General features: G+C 41.2%; 4 protein-coding genes across 5 annotated transcripts; 2 read left to right on the plus strand and 2 right to left on the minus strand.

The window, feature by feature from the left end:
- The first annotated feature begins 199 nt into the window (after nt 1-199).
- On the plus strand, nt 200-19,685 carry LOC124631287 (protein melted). 2 transcript variants are annotated; one of them, XM_047165607.1, is made up of 13 exons: nt 200-741; nt 1,331-1,585; nt 2,147-2,333; nt 2,645-2,904; nt 3,250-3,396; nt 4,057-4,214; nt 10,800-11,095; nt 11,179-11,268; nt 12,499-12,653; nt 12,744-13,457; nt 13,626-13,727; nt 15,432-15,611; nt 15,929-19,685. In XM_047165607.1, the coding sequence occupies exons 1-13, from the start codon at nt 637-639 to the stop codon at nt 16,175-16,177; spliced, it is 2,898 nt and encodes a 965-aa protein (XP_047021563.1). In that variant the 5' UTR covers nt 200-636; the 3' UTR covers nt 16,178-19,685. The 2 variants fall into 2 exon arrangements, with proteins under 2 accessions (XP_047021563.1, XP_047021562.1); XM_047165606.1 differs by having other exon boundaries at nt 202-741; nt 2,129-2,333.
- Nucleotides 6,126-7,493, plus strand: LOC124631289. The gene has a single exon (XM_047165609.1). It carries the CDS (start codon nt 6,235-6,237, stop codon nt 7,384-7,386), a length of 1,152 nt encoding a protein of 383 aa, XP_047021565.1. The 5' UTR covers nt 6,126-6,234; the 3' UTR covers nt 7,387-7,493.
- Nucleotides 19,686-19,885: 200 nt separating the features above from the next.
- On the minus strand, nt 19,886-22,583 carry LOC124631292 (tRNA pseudouridine synthase-like 1). Its single transcript, XM_047165611.1, has 6 exons — nt 22,368-22,583; nt 22,162-22,290; nt 21,853-22,062; nt 21,644-21,739; nt 21,120-21,360; nt 19,886-20,882 (listed from the first exon to the last, which is right to left on the minus strand). The coding sequence occupies exons 1-6, from the start codon at nt 22,415-22,417 to the stop codon at nt 20,646-20,648; spliced, it is 963 nt and encodes a 320-aa protein (XP_047021567.1). The 5' UTR covers nt 22,418-22,583; the 3' UTR covers nt 19,886-20,645.
- Nucleotides 20,014-20,589, minus strand: LOC124630897 (dual specificity protein phosphatase 19). The gene has a single exon (XM_047164938.1). The coding sequence runs from the start codon at nt 20,587-20,589 to the stop codon at nt 20,014-20,016; it is 576 nt and encodes a 191-aa protein (XP_047020894.1).
- Nucleotides 22,584-22,684: the final 101 nt, after the last annotated feature.

A 22,684-nucleotide genomic window follows, 5' to 3' on the forward strand; every position in this document is an offset into this window, starting at 1 on the left:
GTGAAAAATGAAAAACGATCGATATCGATTTTGTATATTTTCTTTCGCATAGTTTATGAAAAATGCTGTGATTAAGTTTCGACAGATTCTTTATTTAATAGCCTGCTAATACAACATTTTACGTATAAAAGGTAGATATTTGAATTTGATTCCTGGGATCTATCTTACAATCGTTAAAGTAAAGTTGTATTTTATTTTTTCACTTAAAAGTTTAAACTTAGCAATCTATATTGATAAGTGATTTTGAACCTAAAATATTCCGCAAACGCAGTGTAACACGGTTCCGCATCATCAAAATTCCGATGAACCTAAATATAACCTGCACAAGTTCATTGACTGATTGACAATCAAATTTCCGAACGAAACGAAACGTACTTCGTCGACTGCATTGCATCAAAAGACCACTTATTTCGGTGTTTTGCTGATATTTTATCATTTTTACTAATGTGAACGGTATCCTAGTTAGTTATGGGACGTTAACGACAAGTTATATATGCTACGTAAGTTCATTAATAGTGGAATAGTGGGTGTGTAGCGGGGGCTGTTGATGTGTCCATTGATGGGTCGCGGTCGGTGAATGTTGTTTACGGTTCGGTGTGAGTGCGTCGCAGTAGAGGCGCAGGGGGCGGCGGCGCGATGCACGAGCTACTGAAGCATGTGCTGACGGAGCGGGACCTCACCCGCGCCGGCGACATCTTCGCGATCCCAGACGCTGACATCGTCGACGACCTCAACGAAGTGGTGAGTCTCTCCGCTTATAAACATAACATACGACTGGTACTGGTATAGCCAGTTCTCGTCCTACCAGGAATTAGAAAACTATGTAAATTACACCTGACTCACTTGCACATCGAATACGAAATTTCTTGTTAGATAAACAAGTACTAATGAATTGAAATTACACTTGTAATAACTTATGAATCATTATTTTATTCTACAGAATTCAAGTAAACAACCAATAAATATTATAACTTATAGAATTTTGCATTCTTTGCAATTTTCCTGTATGGATCATGTTCAACATATTGTTATTATTAATAGTAAATTACAACATCTAGACTTAATATAGACAGTAAATAAATCATTCATTATGGACCTTAGACTTAAAAATATAATTTCTTATAGACTCAAGGAGATTTTTTATTGAAATATATTAAATCTCTGTTAGAAAATAGGTCACTGTTCAATCAGAGTAATGCATTGTAGATATAACTAATTTAGTGAAGATAATCCCTTTATCAAGACAGTGAATTTATTGTCAATCATGGATTTACGTCATCAATGATAAGATTATATCTTGTAGAGTAGTAAATAAAATGCATTGTTGCAGTTAAAACAAATAACGGAGATTTCTTCACGGGCGGACTACTGTCGGAACGACCGAGACCAGGCTCTGATAGAGATATGTGTTGCGAGAGTCACATCATGTGTGAAGGAGACAAGCACCCTGGACAAGTACTGTGGAGCCCTCGTGGCGCTGTTGGAGTCCTGCCTGCACCACAACCTGATGCCGCTTGGACACCTCCGGGATGATGATCCACCTCATGCTAAGATTGCTTCGGATATTATAGCATGCATTGTTTTGGTAAGTTGTTATGTTATATTATCATATAAATGTTCTTCATTAATATACCTAATATTCATGAAAGTAAATAATTTTATTATGTACTCCTTGTTAGTTCTTTGATCATTTGGACCTAATGCACCCAATACTAATACACTAGCTAGAAACAACTATTTTCTAGAAACAAATAAGCATTGATTTCTTGAAGTTTTTCCTCAAATGGTACTTTTTTGTGGGAAAATCACATGATATTAGGTGATGTTTTTTGGGTATAAACACCTGCATGAGATTTTTAAAAGGTTAATTACAAATCAAAAGAAACTACCACAACAAAAACTCTAACAAGGAAAACATTTAAGAAAATCTCACAAAATTACATGTTTAGCTTTAGATCAAATAGTCATTTTTTTATCTTATACCTAGTTAAAAACCATTACCCCCAAGAACCATTAAAATCAGTCTAAAAGAAAACATTCAAAGGTTTCATCTGTTTGGGTACATTATCACACACAGATACCCTGAATCTACAACACTAGCTACAAGTTCCTATAACAATATGTCCAGGTATCATTCCCCCTGCAGTCTGACAAAGAGAACTACGCGAACAAGAGCGTGATGGAACTCTTCCTGCCGGTAGCCGTGCAGTTCCTACACAAGGGCAACCGCGAGATCTCCCGGCACATGGCGCGCTACCTGTCACTCGCGGCGGTGCACCATGCCGTGCTGCTGAAGCCGCATGTGCAGACCATCATGGACTCCATCATGTCTGGTGAGATTAGTAGATGTAAATGGATGTTTAACCTAGTTACATCAGTTTCAAAGTAAAACTTATCTACAAATAAAAAAAAAACTGGGTGCTACTTGCAATCCTAAAATTTCTCATCCTGAGTTTTGCGAGACGATTTTTAAGTACCTAAACGGAATTTAATTTTTATACATACGAGAGTATTTTCTTATACATAACGTAAGTATTCCAAAACCAAAGGCCACATCTCTAAAAAAATAATATACAGCTTAGATGCATAGCTTATTGTACCATTTTTCATCAAACATTATGTTCATCCCAATCTTCCTTCTCAGGTAACTATCCCCTCTGCCGAATCTTAACGAACTTATACGAAGTGTCCCCGGAGCCTCTCGAAGGCCACGCCCCCGCGCTGGTGTCGCTCCTCCCCCACGCGGAGCCCGTGGAGAAGAGCTCGTTGTTCGCTCTGTTCGAGCAAATGGCGGCTAGGAAGCCCGAAGCGCTGAAGACTTGTGTGCCTCAGTTGTTGTCGTACCTGTGTCCTAATACAGCCAGCCAGAATGACCCGGGGTGTATGTGTGTCGATATATTGCAGGTTAGTGTTTTAACCATACTTTTTGGTTATATTTTTTGACCTTGTAGTAGTTGAAGTTGTTACGGGTAATCAGAAGCCAGTAAGTCTGACACTAATCTAACCAAGGGGTATTTTGTTGCCCGGGTAACTGGGCTGAGGAGGTCAGATAGGCAGTCGCTACTTGAAAACATTGCATCCGGTTAAACTGGAAGCCGACAACATAGTTGGGAAAAGGCTGGGAGGATGAGGATGACACAGCCGAAGCATTTTAGTCATGTCCTGTATTGTATTGGTTTCTGCGAACGATTGTTCCAATTAGCCTCGTATGTTTGCTTATGTGAATTGAGTAGTATTGTGTATGTGCAGGTGATAGCCTGCCTGAGCCGCAGCCGCGTGTCGCTGGTGCTGGAGCACTCCGCCGCCGTGCGTCGCGCCGCCCGGCCGCCGCACGCCGCGCCGGCAGCCGTCACGCGAGCCGCTAACATACTGACGCAGCTCGGATATACCAGTCGGGTGAGTATTATACCCGGTGATAGCCTGCCTGAGCCGCAGCCGCCGCACGCCGCGCCGGCAGCCGTCACGCGAGCCGCTAACATACTGACGCAGCTCGGATATACCAGTCGGGTGAGTATTATACCCGGTGATAGCCTGCCTGAGCCGCAGCCGCCGCACGCCGCGCCGGCAGCCGTCACGCGAGCCGCTAACATACTGACGCAGCTCGGATATACCAGTCGGGTGAGTATTATACCCGGTGATAGCCTGCCTGAGCCGCAGCCGCCGCACGCCGCGCCGGCAGCCGTCACGCGAGCCGCTAACATACTGACGCAGCTCGGATATACCAGTCGGGTGAGTATTATACCCGGTGATAGCCTGCCTGAGCCGCAGCCGCCGCACGCCGCGCCGGCAGCCGTCACGCGAGCCGCTAACATACTGACGCAGCTCGGATATACCAGTCGGGTGAGTATTACATAGCATTTTCAGAGGTGTCCTAAGAGAACTTCTTTAATAAAAAACGTAGGTGGGTCAGTTGATGAAAAGCGATTAATGTCGGCTGTCGTGACATTTCATAAGAGGTTCAAAACGCTTATTTGAAATAACGAGTTTTGATTTTTATTGTTTTACCAGTAATATGCCAGTAAGGTTTAATTGAAAGTATTATAATTTCTTACACAGGAGCGTGCACAAGAGGCGCTAAACTTCGTGGTGTCAGTGCTGTCGGTGGGCGAGCGCGGACAGCAGGCGGCGCTGCTGCGCGACGCCACGTCGCTGTGCTCCGCCTTCCCCGCGCTCTTCACCGACAACCTGCTCACCGCCGTGCGGGCCAACACCGGGTAACCACACATTACACATCTATGTTCTACGTAACAACAAGCGCTGAACTCCGTGGTATCAGTGCTGTCGCTGTGCTCCGCCTTCCCCGCGCTCTTCACCGACAACCTGCTCACCGCCGTGCGGGCCAACACCGGGTAACCACACATTACACATCTATGTTCTACGTAACAACAAGCGCTGAACTCCGTGGTATCAGTGCTGTCGCTGTGCTCCGCCTTCCCCGCGCTCTTCACCGACAACCTGCTCACCGCCGTGCGGGCCAACACCGGGTAACCACACATTACACATCTATGTTCTACGTAACAACAAGCGCTGAACTCCGTGGTATCAGTGCTGTCGCTGTGCTCCGCCTTCCCCGCGCTCTTCACCGACAACCTGCTCACCGCCGTGCGGGCCAACACCGGGTAACCACACATTACACATCTATGTTCTACGTAACAACAAGCGCTGAACTCCGTGGTATCAGTGCTGTCGCTGTGCTCCGCCTTCCCCGCGCTCTTCACCGACAACCTGCTCACCGCCGTGCGGGCCAACACCGGGTAACCACACATTACACATCTATGTTCTACGTAACAACAAGCGCTGAACTCCGTGGTATCAGTGCTGTCGCTGTGCTCCGCCTTCCCCGCGCTCTTCACCGACAACCTGCTCACCGCCGTGCGGGCCAACACCGGGTAACCACACATTACACATCTATGTTCTACGTAACAACAAGCGCTGAACTCCGTGGTATCAGTGCTGTCGCTGTGCTCCGCCTTCCCCGCGCTCTTCACCGACAACCTGCTCACCGCCGTGCGGGCCAACACCGGGTAACCACACATTACACATCTATGTTCTACGTAACAACAAGCGCTGAACTCCGTGGTATCAGTGCTGTCGCTGTGCTCCGCCTTCCCCGCGCTCTTCACCGACAACCTGCTCACCGCCGTGCGGGCCAACACCGGGTAACCACACATTACACATCTATGTTCTACGTAACAACAAGCGCTGAACTCCGTGGTATCAGTGCTGTCGCTGTGCTCCGCCTTCCCCGCGCTCTTCATAGTAGGGGAGGCAAGAGTGCTAAACCGGGAGTGACTCGAGCGTCAATGAGACCTATTAGATTGCGAAGCTTAGATGATAAGAAGAAAAAAATGTCCTGACATACACACACTTTCATCGGTGGGTGGAGCGGCTATAAACTTTCAAAAATGTAAAAAAAAACAGTTGCATGGACATACTCTAGCGCGTCAGATATTAATAGCATGCACGTCGTACGTCATTTTTTAAACATACGTATATTAATCTGACTGTTTCCATGGTGGGGGTGGTCGTAGGTAAGGGTTAAAAATGGGAAAAAAAAATAATTTTATCGAGCGCGACAGATTTTCAAAAGGGGTGTTAAGGGAACCAAAACGAAGTCTCTTATGCAATAATCTGACGATTTAGACGTGACCTAAACTCGTGGTCATTATTTAAAATTGCAAAAAAAAATCGCCATTTTGAAATACTCGAGCGCGTCAGATTAAGATATATATGGTTCATTTATGTACCCTTAACGTAATCATCTTATAATCTGACGATTATCTGGAGAGACTCGCTTAATCTGACAATGGAAAGTTTTTAAAACTAATAATAATCAATACTGTAACCTAATTTTCTTTGAAAAATTAACACCAATGTCGTTGTTTTTTAATTTTGTTATAATCATTATCTAAGTCGTGGTGGCCTAGTGAGTAAAGAACCAACCTCTCAAGTATGTGGATTCGATTCCAGGTCAGGCAAGTACCAATGCAACTTTTCTAAGTTTGTATTTACTGTCTAAGTTTATCTTGGACACCAATGTCTGCACAGCAAGTACTTAGTACTTACAAGACATACACGTTGTAGCACTTTGGTATTCCTTTAAAACTTGAGATATGCGCGAGTGCATCGCGTACTAGCGTTGACATCGGACGCGCCTGCACCGTACGCAGAAATTATTATTTATAATTTCGGCCGAGCGCGGCGTCAGCCGTCGCCGCATATTTTTTGCACACCATGCGTTCGGAAGAACTTGTGGCGAACGAGGTCCTGGCGTTCCTGCAGTACCAGCTGGACGTCATGGATGAGGTCAGTGTGACCCAGATCTGCACCTCAAACTTCACTGAGGCGGAGATACGCAGCGCCAAGACGCTGCTGTACGAGACGCTGCTTATGGCAGATCGAATGCCGTCCCGCAGGAGGGACGAAAAGGGAGAGAGGAGTCTCCAAGACATGATTAAAGTGCTGAAGGAGACCGACCCAGACGACGTACCAACTTTCGTGGCAAAGGATTTGCGCAAGCTGCCCCCGGTCACGTTTGACCACGTCGACGTCACCAGGCTCCTAAAGGACATCACTAGCATGAGGTCTAGCCTGGTCGAGCTGCAGTTGAAGCTGGAAGCATCGCAATCTACCATTAGTGATCTACGCAGTGAAGTAACAGAATTACGAAACACTGTAAGTAGGTCACTCGCGCCTGCCAACAGCGACAACACACGCCACGGACAGGCCAACGCATCGCCGAGCGCCGCGTCAGCAATAGTGCACTCGTCGCCGGTCGCCGTCACTGCAAGCGATGCTAAACTGTGCCCCGCCCCCTCCGCGTCTCCTGTCGTCGGGACGCCGATGAATGTAAGTACGTCGAAGCCTAGACGTGTTTACTCGGCTGCCGTAAAGCAAATTCCCGTTCAACGGCAACCTAAGGCTATTGTGGGAACTCAGAGTTACCCTGAAGTAACCCAAGGAACGGTTCATCCTGAACCAACCAAAGGGAAGGCTGATGCAGATGGTTTCATAAGGGTGGAGAGGAAGAAGAAGAAGCCATCAAGTCGGAATCAATGCGGAACTGCATTGACGGGTCCAAACATGCTGCTGCGCCCCGCTATTCCTACGACGCAGTTGTATGTTTCGCGATTACATCACTCCACGAAGGTCGAGGAGATCGTGGAGTATATTCGAGTGAAGACCAACTGGACTTTGAGAGTCGAGAAGTTAGAGTCGAGTCATAACACGAACTTTAAATCGTTTGTGGTACGTGTGCCGACTCAGCATCTCGACTTGTTTCAAGAACAGTTCTGGCCGAAGGGTGTCGTGTTCCGGCGATTCCGCGGGAGGTTACGCGACACCACGAAGTGTAACACGAGACCGCTTACTCGTGTCAATACGTAGCTTGTAGTTGTTTTTATTTTTGTATGTATTAGTTTATAAGTATTGATATGTCATTTATTTATGTATTGTATTTGCTATGGGCCCTAGTTGCCTGAAATAAAGGAACAAATAAAAAATAAAAAAATAAAATAGATTATTTAGTTTTAACTTTTACACACTTTTTGATCTATATCCCAGAACGGACAAACATTTCAACAAAGCTGTCATAATAAAGTGAAGAACCTGGGTCTTTATATGGACAGTACGCTTAGTTGGCAAACTCAGGTCGCTAGTGTGAGTAAGCGTGTAATTGGAACCTTACGTCATCTAAATCGGTTAAGAAACTTTTTGCCGCCGAAAACCAAAGCAATGCTTGTGCAGTCCCTAATATTTCCTATTATCGACTATGGTGACGTGTGTTACTTCGACCTCAATGCGGACTTGCTCAACAAACTTGATCGACTCATCAACAACTGCATAAGATTCGTCTTCAACCTGCGGAAGTACGATCATGTTTCTGAGTATAGGACGCAATTGAAATGGATGTCCATTCGTCAGAGAAGATCGATGCGTGCCTTGACGACCCTTTACTCTTTACTTAACTCTCCTACTCCCCCCTCGTATCTAATTCCTCATTTTCAATACCGTTGCTCCGGTCATTCCAAAAATCTTCGCTCTTCTCACAATCTTCTTCTTCACTGTCCTTCTCATACCTCTGACACTATCCACTCTTCTTTTCACATTCAAGCTATTCTTCTGTGGAATGCGCTGCCCTTAGAAACCAGGAAGTCACTCAGCAAAACAATCTTTCAAGAGTGCTGTGCGGAAGTACTTGCTTAAGAAATCGTTGGCAGAATCATCATCACAATAATTTATTGGTATATTATATGTATATATGTATGTATTTATTGTTATTTGTATTAATATTGTTGTATTTAATTAGTATTTAGTGTTTTATTTTCTAATGCACCTACCATGTTTTTCTCTGCATCACCCTAAGGTTGACTGGAAAGAATGCCTATGGCATTAAGTCCGCCTATGTAATATTTTTGTTGCATACAGTTTAAATAAATAAATAAATAAATAAAGGTTGTTCTAGATAAAAAGGCCTATCCAAAGTTATGTATGAAATTGCTATTGGCGGAGTGTACCAATCTGCTCATACATTACATACATTTCTATAATAATTACATTGAATTATAATGACATTGATAAATATACATGTGACATAAACAATACAATTGAATCTATAATAACATGGCTTGACGGAAATAATCTACGCGTAAATCTTACAAAAACTAATTTTATTCAATTTAATACATATAGATAAAAAATAAGGCTCATCATCATCTGCCTAGCCTTTTTCCCAACTATGTTGGGGTCGGCTTCCAGTCTAACCGGATGACTAGGCCACCACGACTGTATAAAAAGAAGACTATAAAGAGTAATTATAGAGGACATAGATTACAAGAAGTATACGAAATGGCATTTCTCGGTATCACGATAGACAAGCAATGCAACTGGAAGGAACACATATTTAACGAAAGTAGCCAATAAAATGAATCGTCTTCGTTAAAAACAGTATATCTGCATACTATGTATGACTTCCTGAGATTAGCGAGTTCAAACAAAAAAACTCTTCAGCTTTATAATATCAGTGTAGATTATTTAAGACCCAAAATGTACCAACACTTATTGCAAATGAATTGAATTGAAAAAAGAGAGAGAGGAATAGAAACCTGGGAGGAGAATACCGGCATCACGTAGCTGCACGCTTTAAACTTTATCGATTAATTTTCCTTACTTCGGCTTACGGGAATCGTCAGATTATATATTTTTCGTGAACGTTGAATTATTCCCTTCAAAATAAAAAAAAATTAGCCGCGCTCGAGAAAGTCAAGATGAAGATTTTTTTTTACAAGTTTGTAACCTTCCTACTTCTTATCGTCAATCGCAAATTGTCAGATTAGTGGAATATACACTTTTTAGCATATAACTAACTTACCCTATCTTAATCTGACGCGCTGGAGAATGTCAGATGATATTTTTTTTTTTACTAATCTGATCCTTTATTCTAGACACGCGGCTACATATACAGGGCTTATATTTGGTGGAGGTGTTAAATGGGGTAATAGGTACCTCCCTATATACTAATCTGCCGCGCTTGAGTAAATCCCAAAATCCCTTCTAGGCCTCCCCTACTATCACCGACAACCTGCTCACCGCCGTGCGGGCCAACACCGGGTAACCACACATTACACATCTATGTTCTACGTAACAACAAGCGCTGAACTCCGTGGTATCAGTGCTGTCGCTGTGCTCCGCCTTCCCCGCGCTCTTCACCGACAACCTGCTCACCGCCGTGCGGGCCAACACCGGGTAACCACACATTACACATCTATGTTCTACGTAACAACAAGCGCTGAACTCCGTGGTATCAGTGCTGTCGCTGTGCTCCGCCTTCCCCGCGCTCTTCACCGACAACCTGCTCACCGCCGTGCGGGCCAACACCGGGTAACCACACATTACACATCTATGTTCTACGTAACAACAAGCGCTGAACTCCGTGGTATCAGTGCTGTCGCTGTGCTCCGCCTTCCCCGCGCTCTTCACCGACAACCTGCTCACCGCCGTGCGAGCCAACACCGGGTAACCACACATTACACATCTATGTTCTACGTAACAACAAGCGCTGAACTCCGTGGTATCAGTGCTGTCGCTGTGCTCCGCCTTCCCCGCGCTCTTCACCGACAACCTGCTCACCGCCGTGCGGGCCAACACCGGGTAACCACACATTACACATCTATGTTCTACGTAACAACAAGCGCTGAACTCCGTGGTATCAGTGCTGTCGCTGTGCTCCGCCTTCCCCGCGCTCTTCACCGACAACCTGCTCACCGCCGTGCGGGCCAACACCGAGTAACCAAACATTATCTATGTTTTACGTGTAAGTCGTGGTGGCCTAACGCCGTTTGTCCACCGTTACCGAAAACGAGCTTTTTTCGCCCCGGCTGTCATTTAACATCTTTGGTAGTTGTTAAGAGTAGTCAGAAGCCAGTAAGTCTGACACCAGTCTTACCAAGGGTTTCTAGGTTGCCCGGGTTGTAAAACACTGGTATTTGCTGCATGCAGTGAAACTGAAAGCCTACACTAACATAGTTGGGAAGAGACTCGGGAAATGATGATCTATGTTTTACGTGCCAAGAATTTGCATTGTTTCGGGAATGTTTATTTCGATGCCATATTTACATTTTGTCGGAATTTTTCTTTTAATATTACTATTGTTTTCAATAAATTCTTGAAATACTATTTGTCGCTTTTCTTGAAATATTATGCTCATTTTATTTGCGCATGGCAGGCGCCTCTATTGTCTCGAACGTTCTCAATATGCTATCGCGTATAGATACGTCACGTTACCAAATCATTTTTGTCAGGAACCGTCCAAAATCCGGGTCAAGTCAGAGCGAAGTGAATCGAACGTCTACGGGAATTACCATCGTACGGCTTGGCGGCACTCAGACACCAGCGAACACGACCAGTGCTGCTGCTACCAGTACCACGAGTGGCAATACCACCAGTGCTAATAGTGCGGCCAATGCTGCGGGGGCGGGGCCGGGGGCGGCGCCGGGCGGGTACGCGCGACGAGCTAAGCTGGGTGATTCGCGCAGCACGGGCCGCCTGCATCCCGGCCCCGCCCCGCACCGCAGCATGACACGACTCAACGTCGCAGGTCAGAATACTCATTCGACTTTTGAAAATAATTTACCATTTATTTTATATGGTTATGTATGAGTAACTGAAGATATATTCCAGGTGGATCAGTTGGCGGTCTTCACAAAAGTATGACGCGGTTGTCATCGTCCCAGCAAATTAATACGCCACCGAATGGGACTACTAATACAGGTATGTAATTTAATCTAGACACACGGCAGTGTGTCCGCCAAGTTCGAGCAAAAAAGCGACACACCGGCCGTGGGTTATATTACACGAACCATTTCGGGCCAAATTCGACCCCCCTGTAACTCAAAATCTATTTTATTTACGCATATCAAATTTTTAGTATCTATTGAGACCCCCTCACTTATCTAAAATACAAAATTTCATTAATATACCTATTGTAGGTCTTGAGATATTGACGTCAGAAAATCGCTATTTTTACTATACACTCACTGACTGACTGATTCACTGACTCACTCATCAAAAACCTAGACCACTTCCAATGGTCGTATTGACTTGAAATTTGGCATGGAGGTAGGTCTTTATGTCAAGGTAAAGGGAAAAATCTGAAAATGGCCAAGTGTGAGTCGGTTTCAAAATAATGAAGGTGTTTTATACCCGGTGTAAATTTATACCCCTAAGGAACTAAAACGAACTAAATTTATCTATATTTATATAATATATCTTCGAATGGTTTGTATTTAGTTTAGTTAGAAGTAAAATAGTGTAGTTAGAAGTAAAATAAAAATCTGAAAACGGCCAAGTGTGAATCACTTTCGAAAATAACGAATGTGTAACTTTGATCCACGAACATAATATATGATAACATGTCATGTCAGTCAGTTGGTAAATCTAGTCCATTTAGTTAATCTAGTTCATTTCTTTGTAAGAAACATAGTGCATATTAAAAAATCTAAAAGATAGTATAAATGAGACATTCCTTTAACCAACTTCATCATAAGAAAAAAATAAAATAAACAACAAATGAAATCCCACCCAAAACAAAAATGTGAAAGACTGCCAAGTTCGATAATATGGGAATGCTTCGCCTATAAAAGAAGTGAGATCTGAATAAGTACCAAGTTCCATACACATACCTCAGTTAAAAATAGTTACTTTTTAATAATGTTACTTGGCAAGTTTTAATAGAAAATTAAATACTTGATTCATTGCGTTTAGTAGGTTTATAACAAGGTGTATGAAAACTTTCCAAGTAACATCATTAAAAAGTAACTATTTTTAACTGAGGTATGTGTATGGAACTTGGTACTTATTCAGATCTCACTTCTTTTATAGGCGAAGCATTCCCATATTATCGAACTTGGCAGTCTTTCACATTTTTGTTTTGGGTGGGTGTCATTTTTCTTACACCTTTTTTGATGGGGTCATTTATGATGGTATTTTGTTATTGTTCAGTATCGAACAGCAAGCCGTCGTCGTCGTCTAGCGGCGTGGTGGGCAGGTCGAGTGGAGCTATCACAGTGACGAGCATCTCTCCCCCGCGGGTGCTGCGTCCCACGCCGCGCTCGCATCATCACCACAATATACTGATCGGAGCACCCACTACCACGGTAAGCGAACACGAACCACGAACTATTATATAATTTAGATCTTTTAAAAATGTGTATGTTGATGTTAAAATAATTGAATTTATGTTACAGAACAACCAAACAATAATATCAGGGCCGCCTCTAGCAACGCAATCAATATCAGTGAACCCGCTCACATCAGGCAAGTCATCAGACGGCCTCACGCCCATCACATCATCCGTGTCGATTCAGCACTCAAACACCGCACTGGGCACGGTGTCAGTAGTGACGTCATCCGCGCAGCCCGGCTCCGGGCCCATCGCCGTCAGTCCGTCCAGCCCCGTCGCCATCTCCGGGCCGGTGACGGTGACGTCACGCCGCGCCAACAACACCAGCGTCACCATGATCAACACGAACAACGGCACGAGCGCGTCCAACCACCGCATCAGCGTGTTCGAGCCCTACCCCATGCGCGACACCGTGCAGCACTTCTGCGAGAAGCACCTGGACAAGATCAAGGCGTACATGGACAACGTGTCGCTGCGCCTGCCGCCGCCCGCCAAGTGCACCATCGAGGAGCGGCGCAGCAAGAAGCAGGCGCGGCTGCAGTTCGCGTGCGGGCGGCGCGGGCTGCACTGCCTGTACGCGCGCGCGCTGTTCTCCATGCGCACGCGGGCGCCGCGCGTGTGGATCCACCTCATGTTCCTGGCGCTGCAGGCGCGGCACGACGCCGCGCTGTCCTCGCGCGACCCCACCGTCGCCTCGCTCAAGCACTGCTGGGACATCCTCAAGTGCGAGAACAAGACCTTCCTCACGCTCGTCACCGGCGCCTTCCCCGGCATCAAGGTACATACCACACACACACATATTGTTACATGGTGAACACATCTGTCAGAATCGACCGCGATGAAATAGAATTCTCTGTATGGAATCATTCGAAACTTCGCTCTTCCATTTGACATTTGACAGAATTAAATTCATTAAACTTTAAGGAACTTTTCTCGTGTTGTTCAGGAACAAGAGATGTTGTTGAACGAGTTACGGGCAGCAGGCTTCTTCGACGTGTTTGAAGTGGTGGCGCGACGGAATGACGGCGCCGCTCTGCCGCCTACACAGGTATGATTGTGACCATATACTTTTCATTTTTTTATTTGGGACTAGCTTCTGCCCGCGACTTCGTACGCGGATCCTGTCCCTTATGCCAGCGACTACGGGGTCAGCAAAATCAAAGATCTGAATTGTCTGATATTGAATTTTAAGGGCCCGTTGACTTGAAAACAATGGAATACGCATAACCATTGGAAACGTTCCATATATTTAATTTTTGTACTTTACCGGCAAAAACACAGCAGACTAAACAAAACGCTGAGAACTGAACCGCAATAGACGTGACCATAGGGATAACAGTAGTGATCCTAATTAGTCCGCATTTAAGTTGTGTGTGGCAAAAATATTACACATATTATTACGTAAAAAAACATTAAATAGATGACAAAGTCGTGGTGACTTAGTGGAAGTCGTGGTGGTTTAGTGGGTAGAGAACCAATCTCTCAAGTATGAGCGTGCGTCTTTGATTTCAGGTCAGGCAAGTGCCTGCCAATGCAACTTTTCTAAGTTCGTATGTACTTTCTACGTATATTTTGGATACCATTGACCGTTATTTGGAGGGGATGTTAAACTGTAGGTTCCGGCTGTCATTGAACATTCTTGGCAGCAGATAGGCAGTCGCTCCTTGTAAAACACTGGTACTCAGTTGCATCGTGACTGGAAGTCGACCCTAACATAATTGGGACAAAGGCTCTTGAGATAATAACGACAATAATAATGAGATATAGGCACCGCAGGACATCTGAGGCTGATGACGGGGAGTAGCGACCCCGCGGGGCTATATATACTGAGTTCTCCAGGGAGTGTATACTGTCCCCCGTCTCCGGCCATACTTGTATATGGTACAGAGAAGCTGGGCTCTTGGGGTTCCACATCAGGTGTTCCAGATCTTAAAATTTATTATCTCAGCTGAAAATGCTCATCACATGAAACAATTTTTGCCATGGCACCATTTTTGTATCTCTTATAGTTTTGTTGGTCTGTTGGAGTTCTGCATCAGGTCTTCAAGTTTCGAAGATAAATTATAGCCTATATGTTGACCAGGCTTAATACTGATACAACAAAGAAAAAAATCATTGAAATCCGTTCAGTAGTTCGGAAGATTAGCGTGTACAAACAAACAGACATACAGACAAACAGACAGATTTTTTTTTTGGATTTGTGCTCCATTACTGTTTCTAAACCCCACCCAATTATTATTTTTTTAATATATTCAATGTACAGACACAGTTTTTTTACAGATTTATTATATGTATAGAAAACAAACAGTAGTATATTAAGTATACAAACAGTAATAACGTATTTCACATAAAACAGTTTTGTATTCATACATAAGTGGAATTATTATTATATCAACACAATTGTTATTATGTGTTATTTACGAGTCACGTTCTTTTGTTTCCTTTACGGTCGATTCCGAGTTTTTTTTACTAATGTAACGTTTGAGAAATGGCCACTTCGCTGTATCTAACATTTTTTTGTCGTCATATTGCGCTAGCCCCTGTCCAAAAACAAATTTTGGATATCACTGGATAGCGACTATCAAGGATGACTCACATACACTGTGAGAACTGGAGCCTTGAAATGAAATGAAATGAAATGAAATCGTTTATTTTGCAAGTTGGACATTAAATCACTTTTACACGTCATTCTAAGATCGCTGAGGTCGGCATCTTGCTTATATTAATAAATACGTCGTGCGATGTCGTGCAGGCGACGTGGGGCTGCTTCCTGTGCACGCACCCGGAGCGCGCGGTGGGCTTCCTGGCGGCCGACGGCGCGCCCGTCATCGAGGGCCAGCTCAAGGAGAAGAAGGGCCGCTGGCGCCTCTTCCGGCGCTGGCGGACTCGCTACTTCACGCTCTCCGGGGCACATCTGTCCTGCAAGGGATCTGTACGTATACTAACATATTCATATTATTTATTTTCATTCCACAATAGTAGGTGTTACGAATGGCTCAGAGCTAAATACAATTGTGGACATAATCATAATTATATTCTATGTGAAAATGATTGCATTGGTTTGGTAGTAGATACGTAACTGGGCGGTAAATGGCACGACACTAAATTATACCAGCAGTTTCTTTCAGCAAGTCAAGTACGAGTCATAATCGCCAGGCGACTGAAAACGTTATGTCATTTTTTTCTTGGACCCACTGTAAAGATTACCTACTGCAATCGTATTAAAACATGCTCATTTGACACTTACAGAGTGGTGGCGAAAGCATCGACATAAATCAGATTCGTTCGGTAAAAGTATCCCGCGGTGCACGAAACATCCCGAAGGCATTCGAGATCTTCACGGGAGACCAAACACTTATCCTGAAGCCTAAGGACGGTAAGAACGCGGAGGAATGGGTGCAGTGCCTCAGTATTGCAGTTGCACATTCCCAAGCGAGAGATGCACCGGCCAAGGCTAACAGCTTGCCTGCGAGAGGACTCACGCTCAAGAGCTTCTAAATCATTGGGAATCGGTAAGTGCGTATCATACATATGATTAGAATTGAGCAAAGAATATTTGCTTAAAGCTTTCTAGCTAGAATTTTGTATATAATATTGATTATGTTAAACTTTAAAGCCCTGTATTTATATAGGCTTTACAGAAGTTCATCTTTGCTCAAAACGTGTATTTGCAGACGGTACGGAATTATTATATTGCTGTAAAAACATTCTGTGTGACATGGTTCCCAGAAAACAAAAGTTGTAAACTTGCTCAGTTATTTTCTGCCTGTATTATATAACTGTATGTTTATAAGTATTCAATAAAATATACAACAGCCATATACAATAAATACATATAAAATGGACTGAAAATAAGACTTGTATAGAAACATGCATTTGTATACATATTGCTATTATATACATGTAAAATTGTTAAGTAGCATATAGTATGTATATCGCTGGCATACGTTAGATGTTTTGAAATGCATAATGTTCAAAGTATTAGCAAAAATTATAATATCAATGTAAGATAAGAAAGTTTCAATTAAAGTAAAGCAGGTAACATACTGGCAGTCTAATCGTAATTTGAAATTAGAACATAGTGGAGGCTGCCCCCCACTCACTCTGTCATATAGATGGTTGCTGCATACAGTCATGTAAATAAAATAAATGAAAATGCTCACAAAGTATAACAAGTTTTAGAATATTTAACCACATTCCTACTTATATCGGGAATGATACGAGGTTATTTTAAGACTTTTTTATATTCATCCTTATTTATATGACATTATTAAAAGTAGTGTTCCAAGATATCCATACATTGTGTGTTCTACTTAGAGTTCTGTTGTAGTGGTCTGTAAAATTGCTTTTACGGTACTCAGATTCATAAAAAATGCCGATATAGAAATTAAATAAATACGCTATATCGTGTTCATAGTTGTAGAAAATGGCATCAACTTAATTTATACACATTATGCTTTAATAAAAAATCTATAATCGTTTTGTAAGTTAGATATTGTTAGGTATGACATTTAATAATAAAAAAAAAAACAATTGAGGCACAAAAAATACCGCTCATATTGTAACTTTTTGCTTCGATTTGCACATTTGAGGTCAAAGAAGGATAACTTGTTTTCAATAATGTAATTTGTATAATGAGTAGGTAGTGCCTTATATCTCGTAAGAGTTTGTTTTATTGCGCTTAAAGTACAATGAACATTTACAATTTTGTGTAGTTGTAGATATTATGCAGAAATGAGCGGAAATAGGAAACAAAGTTATTTAGTTGTGTAGGCACTATTGTTTAGTTGAGTAAGTGGGACATATTTCACATAATTATTATGGAATCCGTCCGTTTCATTGGAAGAAAAATTGTGACCGGCTTGCGCAACAGAGTTTACTTAAAACAACGTGCTGTATAGTTTGATGTTGTTATAGAAGAACATAATATCCATTCACAGTAATTATATGTCCGATTTGTTCTATAAGCCGGCCTTAGCATACACGAAGATGAGCGATGTACTCACGATCGCTGTAATCGATAAAACGTTTATTACTAAAATAAAATTCGAATAAAAACATTTGAATAGAGCAAAATGTTTTTGCAACATTGTATTGTATTGATGGACTTACGTTTTCATAACAAGTTATGAGTGAAACTCGTGTCTAATTCGTAACCATTCGAAAGATTTTTTTTTTAAATAATGGTTTAATAATAACAAAATAAGTTATAAGATTTTTGACAAATTCGAGATTTTATAAAGCTAGAAGACTGAAAGCTGGTCAATGGTCATAGCTACTTATTTTTTCATGTGTGAGACTAATACAACACTACTACTTACATATTTTATGAATCATTGTGTGAAGGCCAAAACTAATATTGAAGATTGTAACTGGAGTAAGTCCAGTAGTTTAGGTAAGGATGGTTGTCATCAGCTAATATTAATGTTTTGTTTAATGTTTGTGATTCAAAATTAACATTCCCGTCCTTTTCAGTGCTTCGAAATAATAATAAAATTATTATGTACTGTTGTGGTCTCAAAAATCATTATAAATGGTTGTAACGCGAATGACATTAGTCTTAAGTAGGTTTAAGTTGACTAATTACAAAAGGGGAGAGAGACCAGAAAAAAGAACCCTTAAAATATAATTAACGAACTTCTCCCTCGAAGATTATTTTAATTTCTAATTGTAAACCAGTACTTAACTTGCCATTTCGCATTTTATGAAAGCACAATATTATTACCATTTGAATAACTTAGTCTATAGTTAAGTCTGCTTGATTTAAACTTAAGTTAACTGTCACTGTCTAAACCTGAGGTTGCTATCACCAAAAAGTCAAGTGTTCATTGGGAAACCAAATTGTTTCTTTTGTTAGGTATTATGTTTAATGCTATGTAACATAACACTTGCTTGTTTATGGGCTCAATATTGAAGAAAACTCCGACTATCACATGCTATCACGCTATCAGAGTGCGATGTTAACCAGAGTGAATAGCTTAATAATGTCCTCTAAAATGTCCAACATTTGTAGAAATACTTTTCATCAGTATTGGGCCCTCTTTGTGCTTATAGGTGCTTCAAGGTAAATAACAGATATTAACTAAATCAATAACGTCCATTATACAAGTTATAAACGATAATTATTTAGATGTAAATATATTGTATTGTTATCTAATTGAATCAAATTTTATTGATGAATCGCCTGAAACCGCCACCGAATTTAAATGAAATTATTTAATGTATTACGTACGCAATTGACTACAAAACTAAAAATAAATCTTGATACGATTATATTTGGTACAGTTTGTAGTAATTAACTCCACTCGTATGTATAAAAGTAATTGTTATATCAACATGTATACTGCCCAGTAAATAATATAAGAATTCTTATGATCGTACATTCATAATGTTTTATGTACACATATTGTTAAGTCAGTGTGAAGAGTCCATTATTATACAGATGTGTAGTACTCTACATCGCGTGATATATTCTCGTCAAGTCATTCTATAAAACTAAATACACATTTAAACTTGTATGAAAACAATACAAATGCCACAATTATCGAATTTATGAAGTCTGAGCGTTCATTAAAGATGCAATGGTATTTTGTTGTTTGCTAGAGTATTATCGCACCCTATTATATAACGTGGTCTAACCTTTAGTTCTAGGTTTAATCCATTAATGGTTTAAACCTCTCACTAAAGGTGGTACCTTTCTAAGACCATGTTTTTAAAAATAATGAGTGTAGAGTGCTGCCTTTCTACAGATAGTTTAAGAACACACAGTTGCCAAAATAAATTATAATAACATAGCTTCTATAGCCAATATAAACAATTGTACATACAAATATTTATATGAAACGTGTTGATTAAGTTTAAGTGTTTCGGAAAACTTATGAACTTGGTGCTACAGTAATAGATCGTAACGCAGTTGTGCGCTTCCAGTGCGTCATGCGATCTAAACGTTTTGGCTCGTGTACTTAAAACTGCCCTATTTATTAGTTATTACAATAGTTGTTTGTAAGCCTTCGAGTTTTATTTATGTTTTCCTACCCTGCAAGCATCTACTTTAGTATTCTTTTTTACCAGATTTTTTTTAGAGTAAATTGTCATTTTCGACGTCTTTTGCACTCGAACTGTGCATTTAATGCTCATCTAGGCCTCGGCTCGCGCCTCTCAGCTCTGGTAAGTAGTTAATTTGTTAACGAAAATCAAACACTCATATTTAAACTTCACAAACATATATTTACATATTGTATCTACATGTTTATCTACATTAATTTCTATAAAACTTAACATTCAGTTAACACTTATTACCTAAGCAGTAAAGTCTACAATCAAACGTCATTCAGCTATATTATTTGTCCAGGCTGCATAGCCTTCAATTGTTTTCTAAATCCATCATTAGGCTGTATAGCAGGCCTTTTACTTTTCACTAAATCATAAGCGTTTTCAAAATGCATGTTTTCATAGTGCATTAGATAAGCTATAGCCACCATAGAGGTTCGGGAAACGCCCGCATTGCAATGAACTAGAACATTCTCTTTGGAATCTACAGCCTGACGAATGTATGGCAAACTTTCTAATAATACCTCCTTGATATCTGTTTCAGGTAAATCTAAGCAGTTAATGACCTTATTACTGACTGCTATATCAACATTTATGCCTAAACTAAGCACATGTTTAATATTATAAGCCTCTATGACATTGCTAGCTGTACAATCCTGTGATCCTATGTACACATGGTCCGATATTAACGCGGGAACATTGTCAGGTTTCGTGTCTACTACAAATCCGTAAGTGTTAGGACATATAGCCGTTACTACGGAGTCTTTCTCGACGTACCGTTGGCCGTCGACTTTAGTGACAACCGTTTCTGTTTTCTTCAGCACATTTTTGCGTTTCTGCAGTTCGTTGAGGAAACTCATTTTTAACGAGTTGTAAATGCACAAATTGTTTTTATAATAGTCCAGTTTCTTTTGTATTAATCACATTCAGCATCACTATCACTTTCGTCCTTTTCTTCCAGAGTTTTCTCAGGGTCATAGACTAGATCCTCAGGGTTATAATGTACGTCGCACAGGTACAGGCCGTCTGCAGGTCCTGCTTGGATAGAGTTGTGCCAAGAGTGCTTGGAAGGAATTTGTAGCATAACCTTTATTTCTTCAACTGGGAGCTTGCCAGCGGCGACAGCATTGAGTGTCCCTACCATGCGACGGATCTGGAAACAGTATGACAATGCATTTTTATCTTCTAATATCTTTGGGAATATTCAACTGTTTAGTTTAAGTACATAATTACCAGAAATTTAAGAAAAAAAAAATAGGAAAAAGATGCAATTCGAAACTTTCACCATTATCATCAAGTGTTCCAAAATATAGTTCTAAAGTGTATTGGGTTCTATGTAATGGAGTTCCAGAAAAAAATTGCAGACAGAACAGAAAGAAAATGAAAATACCTGATTGTGTACAAATCCTCTGCCTCTGATCTCAATATCCCAATAATTGAATATGCTTTCTTCTCCCCTCTCGTAGCTGGTAAGATTAGGCTTGCCCGGCCTCACTTTAATGTACTGAATCTCTCTCCTGTTGTGCTTGTGTTGTTTTAACTTGTCAAACCTCTTGAATGACGTGAAGTCATGGTAACCAACAAAATATTTGGAGCCTTCTATGAATTTTTCTATATCAAAACCTGGTAATCTGAAATCAGGTTTTATACCTTTATGTTGCAGTATAACATAACAACAAAAATATCAACTGAAAAAAATTATCATGGAGCACAAATATTGGTCAGTGGGTTGTCTTAGGGGTGGAGATTTTTTTTATTTTATTTAAGGTGAACCATTCAAAAATGATTTCACTAGTTCCTTAGATATTCCATCTTGGATTCGAGTGAACCAAGATCCCAACAAACAGGTGAGTCTGGAGATATTTGAGCCGCAATAGTCATGTAAGACAAGCTTTTCCATGAGACAAAGCCTACCTCATAAAATGACACCGTCTCCACTCTTCTATGGGTATGTATGAGGCTATTGTAATATTCTCAGGAAGAACTACTTCATCCTTTTTCACTGCTAATCTGAAAAGTATTGGAGACTGTACCTATTATGTGATCATTCTTTGTAGTAATACTGGTACCTATGTGTATCCAAAAAATATGAAAATTAAGTTTAGAAATTGTAATAAACATACCTGTACAAGTAGGTTCTACCGATAGCCTGGTGTCTTGCATGGAAGTTATCATGCACTCTAATACATTTCTTAACAAAAATGCTGTAATTGTGTTGGTAGAAGAATTTGTTCAGAGTGTAAGTGATGTTTTCTGTGTTGTATATGGAAGAGCCGAACCTCTCCAAGTCAAAATGTGCACTTGTGTTCAAGGCATGGACTCCACCATCTGTACTGTAACAATATATTTAGCAGAATTGCTGTCGCCAGTTGTCTATACTCATGAAACTCGTTCGTATTCAGAACAGTGCATTCATTACAGGTCTTACTTACCGGCTCGATAGCGTAAGACTGGGATAGTTCATTGACTTAAGCCTGAGAAGCGCAAATTCCATCAAACCTTGGATACTTTCAAGGTCTGGGTAATTGCGGCCCTCTTTCAACCATATCTTTTCGGAAGACCTATAATATTTATTCTGATTAGTAATACCGTAGTATTTATTGTAAACAAATTCATGTTATGAATGGAAACCACAAACCTAAACCGCGTTCCTATATAAGAGAAGAATGTTAAATATCTGGCTTTCATTATACTTTCTTACGAGTAAATATAAAACTGTTTTCATTGATTTTAAATCAGAAAAAATACCAATAACACGAGCTTAAACTAAGGTTAAAAACCAGCTGACTTGAGCTGACTGTCAGATGAGTCACTAGTCAGTCAATGTCACTAATGCGAGAGTTGAATTTTTGAATACCATGGTTGAATTCATTGTGACTATCAGACACTACTATCATGATTAGAGTCATAGAATAATATACTCGAGGAGATCTAAATTCAACAGCGAAATCTTGC

The sequence above is a fragment of the Helicoverpa zea genome, chromosome 6, assembly GCF_022581195.2.
Source record: "Helicoverpa zea isolate HzStark_Cry1AcR chromosome 6, ilHelZeax1.1, whole genome shotgun sequence".
Classification (NCBI taxonomy): domain Eukaryota; kingdom Metazoa; phylum Arthropoda; class Insecta; order Lepidoptera; family Noctuidae; genus Helicoverpa; species Helicoverpa zea.

Excerpts from the sequence above, each read along its gene's own strand:
- LOC124631292 (XM_047165611.1), bottom strand. The coding sequence starts at position 22,417 with ATGAAAGCCAGATATTTAACATTCTTCTCTTATATAGGAACGCGGTTT. Across the intron at positions 22,063-22,161 it reads AGTCTTACGCTATCGAGCCG|TACAGATGGTGGAGTCCATG; the intron begins GTAAGTAAGACC and ends ATATTGTTACAG. Across the intron at positions 20,883-21,119 it reads GAGGATTTGTACACAATCAG|ATCCGTCGCATGGTAGGGAC; the intron begins GTATTTTCATTT and ends TACTGTTTCCAG.
- LOC124630897 (XM_047164938.1), bottom strand. The coding sequence starts at position 20,589 with ATGAGTTTCCTCAACGAACTGCAGAAACGCAAAAATGTGCTGAAGAAA.
- LOC124631287 (XM_047165606.1), top strand. The coding sequence starts at position 637 with ATGCACGAGCTACTGAAGCATGTGCTGACGGAGCGGGACCTCACCCGC. Across the intron at positions 1,586-2,128 it reads TTATAGCATGCATTGTTTTG|GTATCATTCCCCCTGCAGTC; the intron begins GTAAGTTGTTAT and ends CAATATGTCCAG. Across the intron at positions 11,269-12,498 it reads GAATGGGACTACTAATACAG|TATCGAACAGCAAGCCGTCG; the intron begins GTATGTAATTTA and ends GTTATTGTTCAG.
- LOC124631289 (XM_047165609.1), top strand. The coding sequence starts at position 6,235 with ATGCGTTCGGAAGAACTTGTGGCGAACGAGGTCCTGGCGTTCCTGCAG.